The sequence below is a fragment of the Cydia splendana genome, chromosome 10 (assembly GCF_910591565.1).
Source record: "Cydia splendana chromosome 10, ilCydSple1.2, whole genome shotgun sequence".
NCBI lineage: Eukaryota > Metazoa > Arthropoda > Insecta > Lepidoptera > Tortricidae > Cydia > Cydia splendana.
In genome coordinates this window covers 20,100,830-20,122,576 of record NC_085969.1, presented here as the reverse complement: position 1 = coordinate 20,122,576, position 21,747 = coordinate 20,100,830, and the positions used below count along the sequence as shown (strand labels likewise).

The window sequence follows — 21,747 nt, the reverse complement described above, 5'->3', positions numbered from 1 at the left end:
GACGGATTTCTGATTCTTTGGACGCTCTGATCAGAAAATTTGATTTTTAATGGAAGATTTAAAGACCGAGGCGTATGAGCTTTAGCATCATCTAAGTATCTTGACAAGCTTTGTATCTCCTGTAGTTTGATGGTCTCCGTAGGCTCCGCTGCCCGCTCCGCTGTGAAGATGAATTACCCCCCGATCAGAACCATGGGCCGGTTTTCCATGTGCGCCAGATTCTGCATGCCTAAAAACGTCAACAGAATAGCATCGCGCCCATAGTGGTAGTGCGGCGGGGGTGATGAGGTGAATTTATTTATTTAAACTTTATTGCACAAAATATATATAACAATGTGCAAATGGCGAACTTAATGCCAAATAGCATGCAAATGGTGAATGCTTCTGTTGATGTGTTTTTTAGGCCAACGGCTATTCTCAGATAAAATGTCTGTGTTCTAACTTGTAATTACCATGACTCCGTGTAAAATTTTGTGAAAGAAGCTACAAATTATTAGGCATATTTTCTGAGAATGACCGCCTAAATGAGCGTTTCTTTTTTTGTTGCCAGTTTTATATATTGTGACTTTTTTTGCCACTTTTGTTATTTCTACTCAGAATCACGAGCTCTTTCAATTCTAATGAGAAAAAAAATGACCCAGAGTTTTTTTCCTATTGTGTTACCATTTCCCCATATACTTTGTATGGCGGTAACAAAAAGGAAAGTTCGAAAAATGTATGAAAATTTTAGGAAACTTTTTTTCTCTTATTCGGATGAAAAAGGCTCGCGATCCTGGCTAGAAATAACACAAAAGTGGCAAAAAAGGTCACAGCATATAAAAATGGCAAAAAAAAAAACGCTCAAATATACAGGGTGGCCAAAAAATTTGTGCATTCATAAATTACGTAATTTCAAATTAGGGGGGGGGGGGGGTCTGGACGTCGGATGATGGTAGCACGACGTAGGAGGAAACGGGGTCATTCGAAGCATGATTTTTGGATGATTTTAGGGGGGGCGGTCAAAAATCGATGACGTAATTTATGGACAGCCCCAGGGAGGTTTTGGGATTATACTGAGCAACTTTTACTATGGGACCAACCCCGAAATCGAAAAAAAATAAATTTGGCGGTTTCATACATTTTGGCTGGTCCATTTTCTATGGAAGGGTAAATTTTTATATTGCGATTTCGGGGTTGGTCCCATAATAAAAGTTGCTCAGTATAATCCCAAAACCTCCCTGGTAACGGGATTGCACTTATTTTTTGGCCACCGTGTATATAAAGTCAGATGGGGTAAGACTATTAGGTTAGCCGGCAGCACAGCTACGCATAGTGGCCAAGTATTTGAAATTTTACTAAACCAAATAATAAATAGAAGTATTTGATTTAAATTGTTTTAATTAAGTTATCGTAGAGTAAGGTCATCAGGGGCAAGAGTAACGGTATGAGGATTCCATTCATTCCATCTGACCTTATATAAAAATATTGCAATCAGTGACTGCCTTCCAAGATTTCAATAAATAGTAAAATGAATGAAGTAACCCTTCAAGGACTAAATAGGAGAGATGGCTAGACGAGAAATTAGATAAATTTTCATTGATATAAAATCTACTAAATTCAGATAAATGTATTGCTGTTAGTATGATGTGCACGTGCAGATTTGACTCTCGTGCATACTTTGACTATCTTTACTCAATAACACGTCAGCTTTGAGTCATTGAGTGATGGGTCATTGGGCCATTAAGGCCAAATAGAACGTTATGGCAATAGTATGACCAAAGATAATTGCTTGTAATAGAGGTAAAGTCTGAGAAAAAAATCTTGCGCGCAAAACATGGGTAAAGTCTGAGAAAAAAATCTTGCGCGCAAAACATGGCGCTGTACTGCGCCATATGTTTTGCGGTCACTGAATTGTCAAACGTCAACTTTAGACAATCGGAGTTGCCGCATAATGTATAGATCTGTACAGCGCCATCTCGTTTACCTGTCAAATTTGAAGCACGAAATTGTCTTAGTTTTTTACACATATTTCAATAAATGTAACTTTGCCATGAGTGAAACTTACCAGCATGTTGCGGTTTCTTGTTCTTCAGCGCGACGCGTATAAGCGTCGATAATTCTTCGTCGTCCGCGCCGCTTCGGATCGCGTCGCGTAGAGACACCTCCGCGTTGCCGAACAAACATACCTGCCAAAGATACGGATATACTTTTCTAGTCTATACGCGATTAATACAGAGGCGGATATAGCGGTTTTTCGCTTATTCTTTTGTTTATGTATCCGGGCCATTCTATTTTTCGTTGTACAGTACTGTACTGTAAAACTGTACAAATATGGGTGTAGCCAACTTACTCGAAAATATGTCCCATAGTTCTTAATTCACTGACATAAGAGTTATGGGACATATTTTTGAGATGATTTGTACACCCATATTTTTACAGTTGACTGTACATATGTTTTTGACACTTTTCAGTAAAATGCATGTTGCAGAATACTTGGCAATTACTTTTATTTTCTGTTTTGTGATGGAGAAAGACAGAAGATAATTATTATTCTTAATCACAGTAACTCAGTGGTCCTTGATTGTCTCTCGATTTATATAAAAAATAAGGCATTTACCACTGCGTTACCATCTTTATACATTAGTCAATATTAATATATTTATTTTGGTCCACAAATTCCTAGTATTTCATTCAGGTACAATTTGGGAATACAATTTTTATACACGAATTCAATATATATCATACTTTTTTTCTGGCAATAGATTAATGGTCATGAAAAGAGAATGACCCATCTATTTCAGGTTATAATTGATACGGACCTTAAGATTTCCATCAGCAGTTATCCTGAGTCGATTGCACGTGGAACAGAAGTGCTGCGTCATTGAGGAGATGAATCCCACGCGGCCTGCGTACCCCGGGACTTGCCATACCTGTCAAACAATAGTGAGTCAACTATCCGGCTCGAAGGACCAACCGGGTTTAGAGTGCTTAGACACTGATAACGTTAAAATCTCAGACAAATGATGCGAGAACTCATATGAGAGATTGGCTACATTGCTGAATGTCAACGTAAAATTCAATTGGTCCATTAATTACCGCAACAAAGCTGGTATGAGCCTCCCGTGCCTACTATTCTCGAAATTCCAAAGACTTCAGCCATTTGAACACCATTTAGTGAAGTCTTTGTACTTCTTACTAATTGTATGTTTTTAATATGTCTTTTTGTGCAATAAAAACTTTACTACTACTACAATTGCAACTTATAATATAACTAAAGAATAAACGCGTTCCTTAAGTTCCTTTATCATCTTCAACGATTCGCGCGTATTCGCTTTTCCCATGAGATAGATATAGTTTGGCCCAGGATTGTATCAGTTCAAAGTTCAAACATAGAGAGAATCATACTGTCTTTGTCTTACGCTGGTACTGGCACAAAAAGAAAGACATGAGTATAATGTTCCTGGTTCTTACTGACTGACAAGTTGTGTATGCCAGGCAGAGAGTTGTGTATATCTCTTCGTAAGATGATAATAATATGTGACAATGTCATTACCCTTGCAGTGTCGTTTGGTCGCGGCGTGCACCCCTGCAGCTCTGGATGTGTTTCCAAGATAGTCCTTAGTGCTGTCCGGTACGGAACCAGTTTAGAGTCGTCCCAACTATTGCCAGAGAAAGGCATGAATTCGATGAACCTGTAAGAAAAAGTTTTTGGCAAAAAAAAACTATTTTGGCACAATCTTTTATCGCTGACTGCACTTTTCTTTCCAGAGGCAACTAATACTCATCGAGACAATTGTAAAAACCCTAAACATAATAAGTTTGCGTTGTTTTATCACAGAGTTCCCATGGCCACGTCCCGTCTCCATCATCAGATCAGCTCCATGACATCATAATATTGCATTGTCATCGGATTTATACATGCATGCAAAATTTCAGCAACCGGGAAGTGGATCAAATTTAACTTGCAAGATTTGATTAGAGACCGACAGACAACGGGACAGGTGAAAGTAAATAAAAGCTTGTAAAATAGAGGGAAAGAGAGGAAGAGGAAGACCGAGAATCAATTATTTCAACCAATAAAGAAAAGGTTTAGTTGTGTCATACCAGAAGGTTAAGGAGTTGGCAGAGGACTCGACGAGTTGGAGATTGCGCCACCGACAAGAGCACAGCTCTTAAATATAAAGAAGAAGAAGAACATAACATACTTACATAAATATACCAACAGGGCAAGTTAAATAAAGCTTGTAAAAAGATACCAACCTAACTTCAACGGGGCGATCTTTTGTGTATTCCACGAAGTCCATAATTTCATCGTCATTGAATCCTGCAAGATTGAAAGTACATGATTTAGAAACAATCATAGTTAATGCCTAATACCAAATGCAGTTTGTAAGCATCAATGAATTGTCCCGTGAATCTCACGAGTTATAGTTTCCAACATTGCATATAGATGGAACTACATCTACAAGTTTCCAAATCCGAGAAATAGATGTCGCTACGAGCACAGGGCGGACACGCCATACATCAAAAATCATTTGCGTTTATGTGTGCGCGGCACGTTTGTACACGCGTCATTGTGTATGTGTGGGTAAGTCACTTTACTGAGAGGACGCCAGAAGTCCGCCAGATTCATGTCGCGGCCAGTCGCGCTGCCATGTCACGCCTAACCCGTTAACTCGAGTTACATGAGTTACGGATAACCAGTCTAAATCGTCTTAAAAACCATTAAAGATATATCTTCTAAAAGAAAAATTTGAAAATCTTCATTATTTACTGAGAAAAGCATATGACTAACTCATGTAACTTCATTTTTTTGCCGATGGCGTCAGGCACAACTCAGTTAACTTGAGTTGTATGACTGACACAACCAAAATATCACCATCGTTTCTTAAGTTGCCGGAGTTAGGCATGACTGGCCGAGCGCTTGGTTTATACGACAACAATATTGGTCAAGTAAAACGTGTCACGTTTGATCACGCGTATGTCATCTAACTTGACTTACATGACTTCGTGTGACCACTATAGTATGGAAGAGTTGATCATGCGGAACCATTTAATTCGAATAAAATGAAAACTATTCAATTATGCGGAAAAAAAATTAAAGGGCCTATTCTGTGACCATATTTCCTACATGTAGATTAGAAAAAATAAAAAATATACGATGAACCGTCAACTATAGCAGCATTTGAATCTTTAAAACTTTAAACGTAATTATCTCGAAACTCAACTTTTAAAGTTACATGAGATGCGCATGACACGGCAGCGCGGGGCGAGGTAATGCGAGTCGGGGCGGGGCGGTGCGTGGCCGTTCTGTATGATAATACTATGACTTATTCTGTGCTACGAGTTTGTAAATCTAATATCGCCTTTATATTGCCATTTTCTCATATTGCTTACGTTGAAGTGAGTCTTAGGATATATTGAATGCTGCGAGTCCTGTCCGAGCATTTGAGTTTTGAACATCAAAGATAGATGTCGCTACAACTATACGTTCATAACTCCGCCCGATAGATGTCACTACGAGTAGGATCTACAATGGCTAATAGAATACTCACCTTTCATAAGCACAACGTTGATTTTAACAGGAAACCCCAACTGCAGTGCCAAGTCTATACCAGCCAGTACTTTCTTAAGTCCCGGTCTTCTCGCCATTTTCTCATATCGCTCATTATGCAGTGAGTCTAAAGATATATTGAGGGCAGCGAGTCCGGCCCGAGCGTAGGTGGGCAGCCGACGGGTTAACACTAGCCCGTTGGTTGTCATTGATACGCTTGTGATGCCTTCGATGTTGTTGAGTTCCTCTGGAAATTTGGAAATTGTTAATAATTTGTAAGTATGACCTTTTGTCTCTGTGATACTTTATATATCTTCCTCTTATTAGGAATATCCTAAATTTCCAGTTAAAAATTAAAAGGGAGATAGGAACTGCCATCCGGCCTTTGAAGCCAGAAGGGAAACTATGCCTTATCTTATTGGGATTACGAGTAGTAGTCCGGTGTCCTTCGTGAGGTCATTTTCTAGAGATGCATCGGATATTCGGTTACTATCCGGTATCCGGCCTATCCGGCCATTATTTTGATATCCTGCCGGATATCGGATAGTGTCCTACAATACATTGCTTGATTTTGGAGTAAACAAAATTGAGTTTAAGAAACAGTCACGGACATAATCGTACTCGTTATTATTTAAAAACAACTTAAGCATTCTTACAGACATGCACGCGCACTCAGTTCGAACCTAGAAATGGGTCCGCGTGAACGTTCACTACCTACGTAACAGGTCAAAATCTGCAAAATGCGCACCTGAAAAACCGAAATGTAGGTATAGTCCGCCGGCCGGATATTCGGCCGATGGGCAGGCCGAATATCCGGTATCCGGTATCCGGCCAAACAACTATCCGTTGCATCTCTTCACTAAAATCATTCATCATTTTCACTAAAAAGTGTACCATTTACTTTTTTTCGAAAATCCATCAGCTTTTGTGTTATTTCTACTCAGAATCACGAGGACTATCGATTTAAAAAGAAAAAAATGTGTCCAAAAAAAAATGACAGTTTTGTAACGCATTTTCACATACATTTTGTCTGGAGCGTTTCAAAACTAAACCTATAGTACATAAAACGTTCTAAGAGACTACTTTTGACTTCATGGTCTCCGGTTTGAAAGTCGCACGCAGTTTGAAATAGTATCGACATAACAAGAGAGAGAGAGAGAGAGAGAGAGAGAGTAGATTAGGCCCATACCTATGATAAGATGTAGATCTGACCGCAACGTAGGTTCGCCACCCGTTAGTCTGAGTTTGCGGACACCCAGCGCGGCTAAAACACGGACTGTCCGCGTCAGCTCATCGCGTGTGAGTAACTTGTCGCGCGCTGAGAGCGGCGCGCCTTCAGCTGGCATGCAGTATTGACCTGATAAACAATCGAATTATTATTATAAAAATACGCCAAAAAGCAATAATAATCATATAGTAATAAATTGCCCTGACTACAAGTTAGTATATAATTTATAATGTATAGATTGTGTCATTAGCGAAGACGCGTGCCCTGACTCGTATTGTCATGTTATTATACATTAGATTTGACAAATCCGCGTGTCATCGTGGATGACATGAACTATACTATCTATGTATCTAATACCTACAAATTAATACATAGATACTTTAAAGTAAATAAATAGTACAGAGCTAATATTAGGTTAAGATATTAGATATGTATTATCAAATTGTATTTAGACAAAGACATATGTAACTTCGTATAAGACGAATAAAGTCTAAGGAAAAAACGTGCCTCGGAATTCAAGCAAAAGTCATTCTCGAATAGATGGCGCACACACCTTTAGCCTATCCTCGGCTAGATGGCGTGACGACACCGTTTCATATTTAACAATTTTAACACATAGATATCAGTGAATGAACATGGATCAGAATTATATAAAAATAATAAAATCATTTATCCATATATATACATTTTTTGATAACTTTATACGTTTTCATTTTGAGTTTTAGTCGTGTGTCGATAGATGGCAGTAAATTTACAGTGACTACAAAATTTACAATGACAGGACCCCTCTATACTATCTATTCTTTTTGATTTAGATAACGCCCTACACCACTCGTCGTATTGTAACATTGTAACAGTATGTCATTATCATGTAAATAAGCAATTAGAATTAAACTGGCCCATAATAGTTATTATAATGAACGCCTTAGAAATCTGTTGTATTAATATCATGCCTATCTACTGGGTCATTTATGATGTTACGAGTATAATAGATGATAGAAATATTTATTTCATTGATAAAATTAAATCTCGTGTAATATTACGTCACTATACTTTCCTGCAGGTACTATTGCTGCGGCTATAGATAAAGGCACAGAATAAATAATAGTACTACCGTACAGAAAGGAAACTTCCTACAAAACCGAAGTTTGACAGCGGTTCAGGTCGAATCATGTCCCTTTCTAATATATGGCACTATCCGTTTCGGCTATTTAGGGTTGTCAAAATTCAAGTCATTATCTTATCTGTGGTCGTGCACGCAAAGGGACGTCAAGTTGTGTCAACCCTAATAATTGCTCAGAGCAATGCTGAGCCGAATGGAGCCGAGTTTGCCCGAAGGGAGGAGTTTCGCACACTTGGTAAAGGTTCATGTGACCCTGCTATACAAAGACAGACAGATTTCACCTTAGTAATAATAGTGTATAATTGTATATAGTGTGGCGCCAAAATTACCAGCTGTTTTTAGGGTTCCGTACCCAAAGGGTAAAACGGGACCCTATTACTAATTAGGGTTCCGTACCCAAAGGGTAAAACGGGACCCTATTACTAAGACTTCGCTGTCCGTCCGTCCGTCCGTCCGTCCGTCCATCCGTCCGTCCGTCCGTCCGTCCGTCCGTCCATCCGTCCGTCCGTCCGTCCGTCCGACCGTCTGTCTGTCACCAGGCTGTATCTCACGAACCGTGATAGCTAGACAGTTGAAATTTTCACAGATGATGTATTTCTGTTGCCGCTATAACAACAAATACTAAAAACAGAATAAAATAAAGATTTAAATGGGGCTCCCATACAACAAACGTGATTTTTGACCAAAGTTAAGCAACGTCGGGAGTGGTCAGTACTTGGATGGGTAACCGTTTTTTTTTTGCTTTTTTTTTTCGTTTTTTTTGCATTATGGTACGGAACCCTTCGTGCGCGAGTCCGACTCGCACTTGCCCGGTTTTTTTTTTACTTTTAAATTGACTGAGAATGCCATAGCGTAGCACCAACAGATTACGAAAATTACACAACATACAAAAAACTTATATTGTTACCATTACACCCTCTTTCCACACAATAAGGTTCAAATCGTCGTTGCATGTCTTCGTAAGTAAATGATAGGAAGTTGAGAACAATCAGCAAGTGCAGCGGCGCGTGCATCCGCAACTTATGCATGTGACGATCTTAAAGCGCCTTGTGAATAATCCACTTAAATTTAGAAAATGTAAGTACTTAATTTAATTATCGATTTGTATGTGTAAGAAAAATGAATTCCTGAGAAATAGCCGATTCTTGCCTTAAGGACTAATCCCAATGAGGCCTAGTTTACCCTCTGGGTTCGAAGGTCAGATGGCAGTCGCTCGTAAAAACTAGTGCCTACGCCAATTCTTGGGATTCGTTGCCAAGCGGACCCCAGGCTCCCATGAGCCGTGGCAAAATGCCAGGATAACGAGAGGAGACCCGATTCTTGCCTGACAAATTTACACACAGGGAGAGGGAGTGTTACAGAAAAAAATCCAGGTGTAATCCTTAATACAGGGCTCTCCAAAGCCCGGCCCGCGGGCCAAATCCGGCCCGCGAAGCGTTCCAATCCGGCCCGCCGACAGCAGTCCAATCCGGCCCGCGGGAGCCAGGCTCCAGGTGTTCAGCCCTAACAGCAGCAACCAGATACACCCCCCTCCCCCTCGGCGCCGACGGTGGCCCGCGCGAAATTTCTGAGGCGCAATATGGCCCTCAGGTAAAAAAGTTTGCCTCTGCCTTAATCTGTAAGTCTGATTCTATCAAGTATATACAGGGTGATTCATGAGACGTGAGCAGGACTAATCCTGCACACTCAGTAACTGAGAATTGATCGATCACCGTCGTATTTAGGTGAAACAACCACACTTTTTCCTATTTTTTAACTTTTTTGTGAGGGCAAATTTAATTCTCTACAATCATGGTCACCCTACAAGACCTAATAAACATAAAACCTCTTTAACCGTAATGACAGCATTTTGATTACGAAGAAAATCATCTGTCAACTTGAGTGAGATACGAGTTTTCAAATATAGTCTGTTAAATCTATCGTCTAAGTCAGCGGTTCCCAAACTTCTTTGGTGATACCGCCCTTTTGGAAAGTGAAATTTTTGATGGAACCCCTAATTATACATTTTCGTTCTTCACTGTAGATCAGATATACCTATAGAAAAGCTGTTTTTTTTATTATTACTTAGGGCAGCGGTCGGCAACCGGCGGCCCGCGAACCTCTCACATTAGGCCAAGAAAGGTACGCTCGGCTAGTATGGCGGAATGGAAATAATTAGTAATAGCTGAAATTTTCGGTGTATGGGACAGATAATAAATCTAGTGATTACGTCGACACATAATCCAAATAAATATATTACATTTAGGTATTTAAAAAAAAATGTAAAAATATAAAAAATCACAGAAAGTTTGTAAAAAATATTAATAACATTTTTTAAATTTATACTCATAGAGAAATATTTGCTTTATGACATTAAGCATGAATCACACAAAAAATAATTCTGTATCCTACATTTAAAGTAAGTAACCTACGGTTATTATTAAATTCAGTATATTTCCGTCCTCAAAAATGGTAATAGGCTATTTTTACTCTCATTATTTCCAAATTACAATAAGTACAAGCGTTGCAATTTAATCGTACACTAAATAATACCGTATGGGAGGTTTTATGGGGTTGTGCATTAATTGCCTGGTTAAAAATGGTAATAGATCAATATCATATGGGATTTTTATTATGAGTTCTCCTTCATCGAATACTGTAAAAATCGGCTTGAAATATGATTCGTAACACAAAAAACCATCAAAAACGTTATCGTTGCTTTAAAGTTGCCGCGCACGAGCCAGCGAGCTAACGCGATTGGTCGTTGCATGGAGCGGGGCGACGGAACGATGAAACTTCCATCGCCCCGAGCGCGAATATTTAAAAAAGTATTTAGTATATTTACTATTTACTCGGTCAAAACATATGTACCAGTGAACGTAAAAAATATGGGAGACTAGATTCGAACTAATTATCAGCTTTAATCTGGGCAAGAGTGCTGTAAATAAGAAAGTAAATTTTACGTAATTGCAGGCTTTCCGTCTTTGCGTGCGCGTTAAATTTAATACAATAATAGGCCAATTATATAGGGCTATTATACTGACACACACCCAATTTGATAGCAGAAAAAGACGCGAAATTAAAATTTCCTTAGGGAAATCAAATCTTCGCGCCTATAAGTTTAAACTTTAGGTTTCAATAGCGGTCATTTAAGTACCACCCCTCACCACTAAAATGTAATTATCAAAAACGACAGTTGCTAATGTTCCCCAAAGTAAGCATTTCTAGTTAATGCTGCAATACAGTGGTACCGGGCACCTTGCGACGCAAGGCCGAGCAGGAATCGCAAACCTTAAAATATTTGCACTAATTAATTGAGTTAGGATTTTGTTAGTACTCTTTAATTGAATAGCAAAAATATAAGTTATGCATTAGAAATACCGTTTTTATTCTATTTTTAATTAAGTAATTATTGTTAAACTTATTTTTACCGTGTGGTGTCAGTTAAAATTTCACTAGTAACATCATTTGGCGACTAGGGCAATAAAAGTCGACACCACAACCAACAAATTAACAAACAACAATAACCAACAAATTAACAAACAACAAAAATTTGCAGTAATATTCCAAAACTCGACTGAACGCAAGCGCACCGAACCGTGTCGCTCCCCTGACGTGACTCAGTGTCATAAAACGTAAGGCCGTGGTATTAACGACAGCGGATAGCTGAGCGGCGAGCGGTGACTGCAGGCGGCAATAAGGTGTTCAGTTAATGTTTTTATAATTTGAAATGACTTCGTTTCCATGTAGAAATAACCAAACAGACTTTAGAAGCATTTAATATTTTATTTGTGGCCGTATAAATTATGTTTTATTGGTAAATTAACTACAATTATTCATATTTGTGGATAAAACAATATACATACTATAATTAATACTAAATTAACATTAAATAAATACATTATTTATGACATAAAAATACATTGCGCGTATTTAACTACTTAGCACTGTTTAATTACGATACTTGCAAGCAAGTAGTAAAGTATATGGCTCCATCCTATCCTGTACCACGATATACAAGCGATAACATTTTTGCGACAGTTTTGTATAGATAATGGATTTGTCGCTAGAAAATTACGATATCGAGATAAAAGTCAGGTCTCTGAGCGCTATTGAAACCTCAGATGCTTTTTACTTATACATGTTTTAAATTTGCCGCGCTTTTTCTAGTCAAGCTGAATGTGTTTCACTATAGAATAGTAATCGAATTGGTTCAGATTTAACGTTTAATGCATATAAATAACATAATTAGTAAATAACATAATTTTGGACTAAGTACATTATACATACCTACATGACATCAGGCTATGGTTTGGCGCACCGTGACCCTGAACGGCGCGGTAATGTGTTACGGCTGTTAAGTGAAGTCCAGACGGGATGATCAAATCGACCGATTTGATCAGAAATGAAATTGGGGTCAATCTCCAAATTAAGCAACAATTAAACAACTGTACCGATATTTGGAACCTCAGAATAATATACCCGGCCGGATACCGGATAGTAACTTTGCTTGATTTCAGAGTAAACAAATTGGATTTAAGAAACAGTCACGGTCATATTGTACATTACTCGTTTATTATTTCAAAACAATTTAAACATCCACTCACTTGCACGCGTAGGTACCTACTCATTTCGAACATAGAAATGAGTCCGCGCCAATGTTCACCACGAAACAGGTTAAAACCTGCACAATGCGCACCTAAAAACCGAAATGTAGGTATTGTTAAATTTAGTTTGTAGTTAATTAGTTTTTTGGTGTAAGTGTATGAACCAAGGTCTGAAATAAATGATTTTTTATTTTTTTTATTGTTCCGCCGGCCGACGGTCGGGCCGAATATCCGGTATCCGACCAAACAACTATCCATTGCATTTCTAATTGAGAGTGGCAACACTATCGTAGGTCGTATTGCCCTTTTCTAGCATATACGTCCCTCGCTCCTATACTCCCACCACACAGGCAGGTTGCTTTGTCAGTTATACAAGGCAAATTTTCAAGTCATTGGCATGCTGTTTTTCCATCTGGAAGGTCGTGAAGCTAAACTGCTGGTGAGTTTTTGAATTTGTACCTCAGTTTAGCTGACTATATTGAAATAGTTATTTATTTTACAAGGGGGCAAAGTTGTTGTTTAACCGCTCGTGCTAATATTGATACTTGAGCAAGTAAAACATTCAAAACATGGAATCTTGAGCGTTGCGAGGGTTTCAAAGCACGAGGGTTAAACAAAATTTGCCCCAAGTGAAACACAAAATGTTTCACCACACCAACCCGAAGCAAATATTAAATGTAAAAATATCATACAAAATCAAATACAAATGAATTTTATTAAATATTTATGATTTAAAAGTCAATTCTACCAGCAAACATAAGAAAACAACTCAAAATTTGCATTTGATTCCTTTGCCTCACTTGTGAATAAAATGAAACTTTGCTCTCAGTTTTTGAAGTGCAAAGTAAGCCTTTCCGAGCTGGTGTGAAATAAATAATTAAATTTTTCACGCCACTGTTCGGAAATGTGGCAATAGATGGTCTAAAACCAAGCTGGAAAGTAGGCAATAGCTGTAGCACCTGAACCACCACTACTACAATGTTTCATTATTATCATCATCTGTCATTGGTGACAGTTCGCTATAGCAATGAGTATAATTTAAAACATAAAAATCAATAAAAGGTCTTTTTTGGCGCAACTTTTTCCTTCAAAAATAAATTTAGGTTATTCATAGGATTAATTTCTTGTTTAAAAAAAAAACGAAATGTCAAACTATTCATTCATTCAGTCAGTTCATTCGATTCACGCTTAAGGCGTTTTTTTACTTTTGTAGCTGTTTGTGGTTTTTTTAGCAAAAACGCTTCTAAGTTTAGAGTCCGTTTGAAGCAAACAACATAAAAACGCCTCTTAAATGTGATAAAAAAGAAAAAAGGCGGGATCAGAAAATTCTCACTGAATTGGATAGTACTATAAAATATAAGAAACACGTATCTACGCTCGCTATAAAAATGAGTTCTTCTAGTGAAGAAAATAATATTCTTACGCTGACGCCTACCGAAATTCAAGAGACAGCACAGGCAGTGGCTAGTAATTTGCTACCAGAGAAATCGCGGGCTAGTACTTATAGTTATTCAAATGTTTCCTTATTTCCTCGCAGTAGTCGTGAAAAGCACTATGTAATGCCTCGGCCAGAAACGCTAAAGATGGAGTCGTATTATTCGAGGGCCTCCACCAACGTGTCGGCCCTCAAACTCACTCGTCCATCTTTTAGCGGTTTTCCGTCCTCTCCTACAATGTACTATAGTTGTCCGTTAAATTATGTAGCAAATAAAAACGATCCGGAATAGTGATGTGAAAGTGCAAGAGGATATTAGAAAGAGAGATGCCTAAGAGTAGCATACCATAATGAATACATGTGTCTTAGCCAGTCGCGTGCACAGAGATTTGGGACTGGGTAGGCAAAATTATATCAGAAAACCGGGCAAGTGCGAGTCGGACTCGCGCACGAAGGGTTCCGTACCATAATGCAAAAAAAGGCAAAAAAAAAACGGTCACCCATCCAAGTACTGACCCCGCCCTACGTTGCTTAACTTCGGTCAAAAATCACGTTTGTTGTATGGGAGCCCCACTTAAATCTTTATTTTATTCTGTTTTTAGTGTTTGTTGTTATAGCGGCAAAAATCTGTGAAAATTTCAACTGTCTAGCTATCACGGTTCGTGAGATACAGCCTGATGACAGACGGACGGACGGAAGGACAGCAGAGTCTTAGTAATAGAGTCCCGTTTTACCCTTTGGATACGGATCCTTAAAAAATGAGAGCTACTAACTCACCAAAAAAATTGCGTGATGGTTTTCATTTTGTTGTCAAGTCTTTTCAATTACTTCTTTTTTTGGCTAAACGAAAGCTTCGAAAACGCATCATTTTTAATAGTTTGCACACACACACACCCACCACACCTTTCACAGTTAAATTATCCATTTTTTCACTAATCGCACTTTATAATTTCCGGCAACTGTTAACTGTTATCTCATAAACTCACCAAAACAAACAAACAATGGCGACCGAATAAAAAATGAAAAGAAACTTAACCAAATACTGTAAACGAATAAAAAAATAGTCTCGTATTTGCACTAAATTACCATAGCAAATGCTACTTTTTAAAATAGTCACATAAACATCGGAACTATTCGGAAACTTTCGGGCGTCATTCGTTTAGGTTTGGTACCAAAGACACTGCCTATTGCGTCTAAATGTGTGCGTTACTTGTATAATTGTGTGCTCGTACTTATAGGAAGGCCCACTACACTGTAACCGCGTAACGACGAAGGCACACATAGAAAGATTTAGACGGAAATGTTTTCTGTCTTTGCCGTGCAAGGCACGTAGCGGCGCTAGTGCCGCGTGGTGTAAACTTTGTCGCGTAGAATTATTATAGATGATGACTTGATGACAAAGCTTAACCGGTAGATGGAGCGCTTATTAATTTTTAGAATGTTTTAAGTTATATCGATTACTGATAGTACGATCAAGTATAAATTAAATTAAGTAGTTTAAGAGGATAGACATCGGAATTATAGTAGGGTAGGCAGTGCCTTTTTGCCTTTATGAAGTGCACGCCACTGGTCTTAGCTGTATATTGTATTGTTATAAATAATGTTAAAAATGCTTTATGTTGTTAATGTGTTCCAAATTGTGCTGCTTTGGCATTAGCTGTAAGGTGCAATTTGTTATTTGAATTAATAAATAAATACAATAAATGTTAATTTTACAAAATGTACCTATCAAATTGTATACTTTATTAAATATCTCTCTCCTCACAGGTGTTACAATAAAGTGTGTACGTACTACATTATTAATTAAACACTCATAATATAATTATATTACATACACATAATAAGTATATCATAGGATATGTATAATCACATTGGTCTGGCGTCTTCCCACCACCAGGCGATAACAAACATGTTTCAATATTATTCTTAGGTTCCGAATATCGGTACAGCTGTTTAATGACAACATTTACACAAAAATAAAACGCTAATTAAATAACTTATCATATTCGGAACTACAGATGCAACGGATAGTTGTTTGGCCGCATACAGGATACGGGAGGTACGGCCTGACCATAGGCCGAATATTCAGTATTCAGCCGCCGAATATTCGGCCGGCGGAAATATTCAGGTTTTTTAGGTGCGCATTGTGGAAGTTTTGGCCTGTTTCGTAATGAACTTTCGCGCGGTATATAGGTCTATCACTAGGTACAAAATTAGTGCGCGAGCTAGTGAATGGAACGTTTAAATTGTTTTAAAATAATAATCGAGTACGATTATATTCCGATATCAAGCATAGTTATTTAGTACCCTTATTTTAGTATCCGGTATCCGTTCGGATATTAAAATAAGGGCGAGATAGGATACCGGATAGTAACCGAATATCCGGTGCATCTCTATTCGGAACCTAAATTTTTAATCCTGCATGGTGCAAATATGTATAATATTGAGACAATGACTTGAAAATTTGTCTTGTATAACTGACAAAGCAACCTGCCTGTGTGGTAGGAGTGTGGGGTAGAGAGGGAGGTATATGCTAGAAAAAGACAATACGACCTAGGGGCTGTCCATACATGACGTCATCTATTTTTGACGATTTTTGTCGCCCCCCCCCCCCCATAAAATCATCAAAAAATCATGCTTCGAATGACACCGTTTCCACCTGCGTCATGCTACCATCATCCGATCCATCAGACCAGATCAGACCCCCCCCCCCCAAATTTGAAATGACTTAAATTTATGAATAGCCCCTACGACAGTGTTGCCACTCTCAATATTATTTATTCTTAGGTTCCGAATATGGTAAGTTATTTAATTAGCGTTTTATTTTTGTGTAAAACGCTGTCATTTTAAAGCCGTACTTTTCGCCTTATTGCAAAGGAGTAAGGTGCAAAAGTGTAAACATATATTTCACGTCGACTCTTATTATACTATGTTATACTTATTATGGAACTTACTATGTTATACTTATTATGGAACGTAAACTATGAATTGAAAGAGCACGAAATAGTCAATATAATACGTTTGTTGAAAAAAAAAGTCTACAGACGCTTAGGCGCGAAGGGTTATTGTCTCATAGAAAATTTGAATTTCGCGCCTTTTTCTACTGACAAAGTTGTTGGATAGACGTTAATATCAAATTAAAGAGTGGGCCTACACACTTCGCTGTGACAGAATGTGAAAGTGTCACCAAAACTGTCAAATGACTACGATAATAAGTATTCCTTTTATAATGCCACTCCACACTATGCCATTCTGAAATTAAATAAGAACGATAGATAGTCATGCGCAATTTTTATTTTTGTAGTGGGTCATAATTGACGTATATAATTACGAATATAATTTGAACATCAACCAATAATATTGGAAATGATATCAGTTATTTTTAATCAGCTATCATTCACGCGCGCGTTCATTTTGCTCAGACTTGGCCGCACAAATATTTGGTGCGAGCGAGACGCCCACGCACGTTCGAATTGGCCTGTCACTTGTAGCAACTTGTAGGTAAGTACATACTTACCTACATACTATCCACGCGTCCTTGGCACGAACTCCCGCCACCGCCCGCATTGAAACTGTCCCCGCGCGCCGCAAGGAAATGTAATCCTTAGCATTAGCGCAAAGAGTTCAAATTTGGTAGTTTCATTTAGCGAATTTGATAAAATGCACATATTTATTACATTGACCATATTTTTGTGTGATTATGTATTGAATATCACTTTGAACGTTATCAGAACAAAGTCTGCAAGAAATTATATCTACAGTGGAAACTGGATAAGTGGAACCTGGGTTAGTGGAAAACCTCTTTAAGTGGACCCAAGTTCTCGGTTCCAGTCCCTTGGCAACGAATTACCTCTATAAGTGGAATTTTGGGACCTCTATAAGCGGAATCCATTTTTTCGAAAATTTCTTATTTTTACCTCTGTAACTGGAAGCAGCCGTCTCCGAAACCTCTATGAGTGGAATAGCTCGGCGTTATTAATAAACCGTCACAAGTTAACATTATGGTTCGTGTATTAACAACGTATTTTGTATGAGATCACACATCGTTCAGTTTTTTTTGCATTAAAGTACAATCGGTACATTGATTTATTTAACCATACTTGTTTCTCTTGGATAAATAAATATTAGGAGTGATTTTGTTTATGTAATTTTGAAAATTGTATACGAGTAGGTACTGTGGATTATTTACAGTATTGCTTTTTTTAAAGTCAGGATTACATACCTATTTTTGTTAATACATACATATCTACATACATATTTAATAAAAGATCATTATTTAAGTCTTGATCATACCATACGTGACCTCTATAAGCGACATTACTAGCATCCACAACCTCTGTTAGCGAGAGCCTCTGTAAGTGAGAAAACGTTTTATTTGAACCTGGTTTAGTGGAAAACTGGATAAATGGAAAACCTGGATAAGCGGAACTAAACAGCCGGTCCCTTGCAATTCCACTTATCCAGTTTCCACTGTATAACCATTTTTTCTAGCATGTTTAAGGCGTAAATATATATACAAGTGATACAAATCATATTGATGTCGGATTCTCGGATAAATAGCTTAATGAGGTAGTTTTATGGTAATTCAATCAAAGACCTAATTATTACTTTTTTTTTATATCAAGTTACGACGTATATCCGTGAGGCCCCGCCATTTATTGAATTAGTTATTTTCCGTGTTAATATTTTGACTGATTCCATTGTCGACTCATTATAAATATTATTTTCGTCACGTTTACGAACTAAAAATACTATTACTATTTTTAACAAACAAGAACGGCTCTTTTTTTTAACTATTTTTTTTTACCTACTTCCGGACAGAAAGTTTTTTGGATTCGAAAATAAAGTATCTTAAAATGATCTAAAGAACAGGAATAAAAACAAAATTGCCTATTACTAATTAATGTTTAACGTAAGCGTATCTTTACTGGAGTACATGCGGCCCGCGAGACTCCCTGGCTATTTTGTATGTAATATTAACAAACGACAATGTCTGATAAAGTCATAAATATTAACAAAGTGCGGCCCGCGTCAACTTCGTTAGCTACTATGTGGCCCTTGGCTGCTAAAAGATTGCCGACCGCTGACTTAGGGCATACTGAAAATTCCTGGACTGGCCACTTAGAAAAAATAAGTTGTCTCATATATCAGAATCCAGAAATTTTCAGTATGGCCCACGTACACAGCCTCAGGGGTCCGCGTAGCACACTTTGAGAATGGCTAGTCTAAGTATATGGTCTATCAAGTATCAAACAATAAAATGTTCATTATGCCGATAAAACATTTGATTGATTTGGTTGTTTCTGTAATATTATAACAGCTTATATCCTAATCTACATGTAATACAAATTGATAACGCGTCATTAACCCTGTATCTTTATAAGAACTGCTTATGGCTTTAAATAACATCTCCTACAATTAGTCACTTAAAAATAGACATTAACACCATTGAATAAAGTCTGTATTATAAAATGCACATTGCATATTGATTGTAATTTTTATCCAGAGCTGATTATGGCCTCGGTCACTTGTTATATGATACAATGCATTCCTTATGGCAATTGCAACAATAAGGATGACCTTGTTACATAGACTAGGAATCCTCTAGACGGAGTTTATAGCAATTATTTCATGAAACCGATGCTGCTAAAAATACGGGGGTGCGGGGGACGAGGTGAGCGAGGTCCCGTACCGTGATTGGTTCGTTCAAAGACACGGACGTCACACAAAGACACTTTCTACTAGAAAATGGAGTAAAACTACCGTATGCGTGGCAGAGGGGGTAGAGCTACTATGCTCAGTCTGGAGGATGACTTGTCTGTGCCTTGTTATAACGGTACAATGTTATATGAGATGTAAGTGAATAGGATTATGTGGTCCGTAATAAAAAAAATTATAGGCTATGCAATATGCATGCAATTTGACTCTATAATGAAGACTCTTTACTCAATTTTGTTACAAGAAAACTACATGCTAATTTAATTCAAGTTATATATTTTTAATTGTGTAAACCTTTCCTAGCTGCTCACAAACCAAATCCTTGTGACCTTTGTGTTGACAGGTTAAATAACACAGTTTTGATTAAACGCTGCAACAATTAGTGTAACTCGTAATTAATCATACTTTGCAAGGGGTCTTTCGACCCTACTGCAGTGAACATGTCAAGTAAAAAGAAAACCAAGTGTGAGTCGGACTCACCCACCGAGTGTTCCGTACTTTTTAGTTTTAGATGTTATAGTGGCAACAGAAATACATCATCTGTGAAAATTTCAACTGTCTGATGGCTATCACGGTTCATGAGATACAGCCTGGTGACAGACAGACGGACACAGGAGTTTTGTTAGTAGGGTCCCGTTTTTACCCTTTGGGTACGGAACCCTAAAAACAATAACTAACTAACTAACTAACTAATATGGCTCAGCGATCCAAAGAGGATCTTGGCCTCCGAAACGAGAGCATGCCACTTTTCCCGATTCTGCGCCGTTTCCTGCCAATTATCGGCTTGAAGCTGACGCAGATCTGCTCTAAAAACAATGGAACCACCTTTTTATAGGCCCTTGGGTGGCTCAGTTATTCCCTGAGCAGAATTTTTTGGACTATAAAGTGGTAATGAGGCTTGAAATGAGGATATCTTATAATCTGGTCTGTTAAAGGGTTAAACAGTAAGGGTCACTCACATCTCAGGTTACAGCGCTCTGTGAGGGATATCCTGACATAATCATGCCGTCTTCCATGCAAGTCTTCCAGTGGTACTCTGGCCCACTCCGGCACTGATGTGACTGTATTGTGTGTTTGGAGTTCTGGTACCTGTTACAATTAAAAACATATTCTTGAGCAGGCTTAAAGAACTATTTAATTTGTCTAGACATACATCATTATATTTATATCTAATTATCATGGGTCAGAATAATAGGGCAGTGTTGAATTTTTATAGAGATTTCTTATGTAAAAAACTTCAAATTTGACATCAAATACAAAACTATAAAATACACATTCAAGTCCTAATTAGAAAACTAGCAAAGGTAAACTAACTTCGAATTTGATCATTAAACTGTCGGCCGGGTGGATCTAATTGGCCCATTACAATTAAATCAGAATATTCGAACATAATGGAAGATACAACCTTTTTCAATCAAATTATGGTCATGTTTTGCTTAAAATGAACTAGTTTTCTATTAACATAATTAAAAAAAAAACTCACTGCTCTTATTGGTCACCAATTACCTACCTAAAATAACAACAAAACTTCTGTATCTAAATTATAATTTTTTTATTCGGCGCCTTCATAATAAGTAAGAGTTATTCAATCTGCTTGTTTACTTAGAATAAATTGGCACCTGGATCCATTTACATACCATCAGATAAGTAACATATTTTACTTACACTTGCATCGCTACACAACCGGCGCCCAAGATTCAACACCCTGCTTATCCTTCCTTGCAGCATGGCTCCCGCCAACGGCAAATGCAAGACTGCAATACGCACTAATCTAACCACAAGCAAATTTAATTTGCTTTCACAACACACTGCACGGACGATAACGACTTGACCTCTTGCCCGCTCACGCGATAGTAACAAGAGAATCGGCTGTTCAAGTATTTACACAGAAAAACTGCTGTAAATAAACAGGTTTAGAAGTTTTTTCATACGTAAAACTGCATACCTTTGACAGCTCGCCAATTGTATTTTTAATTAATTTATTTCGAAGTAATTACTTCACGGTGATGTAACTTGATCATTATTTAAACGTTATTTATACCCAAGTTATTATTCATCTGGATATCACCACTATAAGACAAATATTTTCGGATAAAATGAATTAAATAAAACTTTTGAATTAAA

General features: G+C 37.8%; 1 protein-coding gene across 1 annotated transcript; it reads right to left on the bottom strand.

The window, feature by feature from the left end:
• Nucleotides 1-16: 16 nt before the first annotated feature.
• Nucleotides 17-21,561, bottom strand: LOC134794451 (molybdenum cofactor biosynthesis protein 1-like). The gene is made up of 9 exons (XM_063766266.1): nucleotides 21,289-21,561; nucleotides 20,583-20,712; nucleotides 6,723-6,890; nucleotides 5,535-5,780; nucleotides 4,240-4,303; nucleotides 3,533-3,671; nucleotides 2,799-2,909; nucleotides 2,045-2,165; nucleotides 17-229 (listed from the first exon to the last, which is right to left on the bottom strand). Exons 1-9 carry the CDS (start codon nucleotides 21,349-21,351, stop codon nucleotides 174-176), a joined length of 1,098 nt encoding a protein of 365 aa, XP_063622336.1. The 5' UTR covers nucleotides 21,352-21,561; the 3' UTR covers nucleotides 17-173.
• Nucleotides 21,562-21,747: the final 186 nt, after the last annotated feature.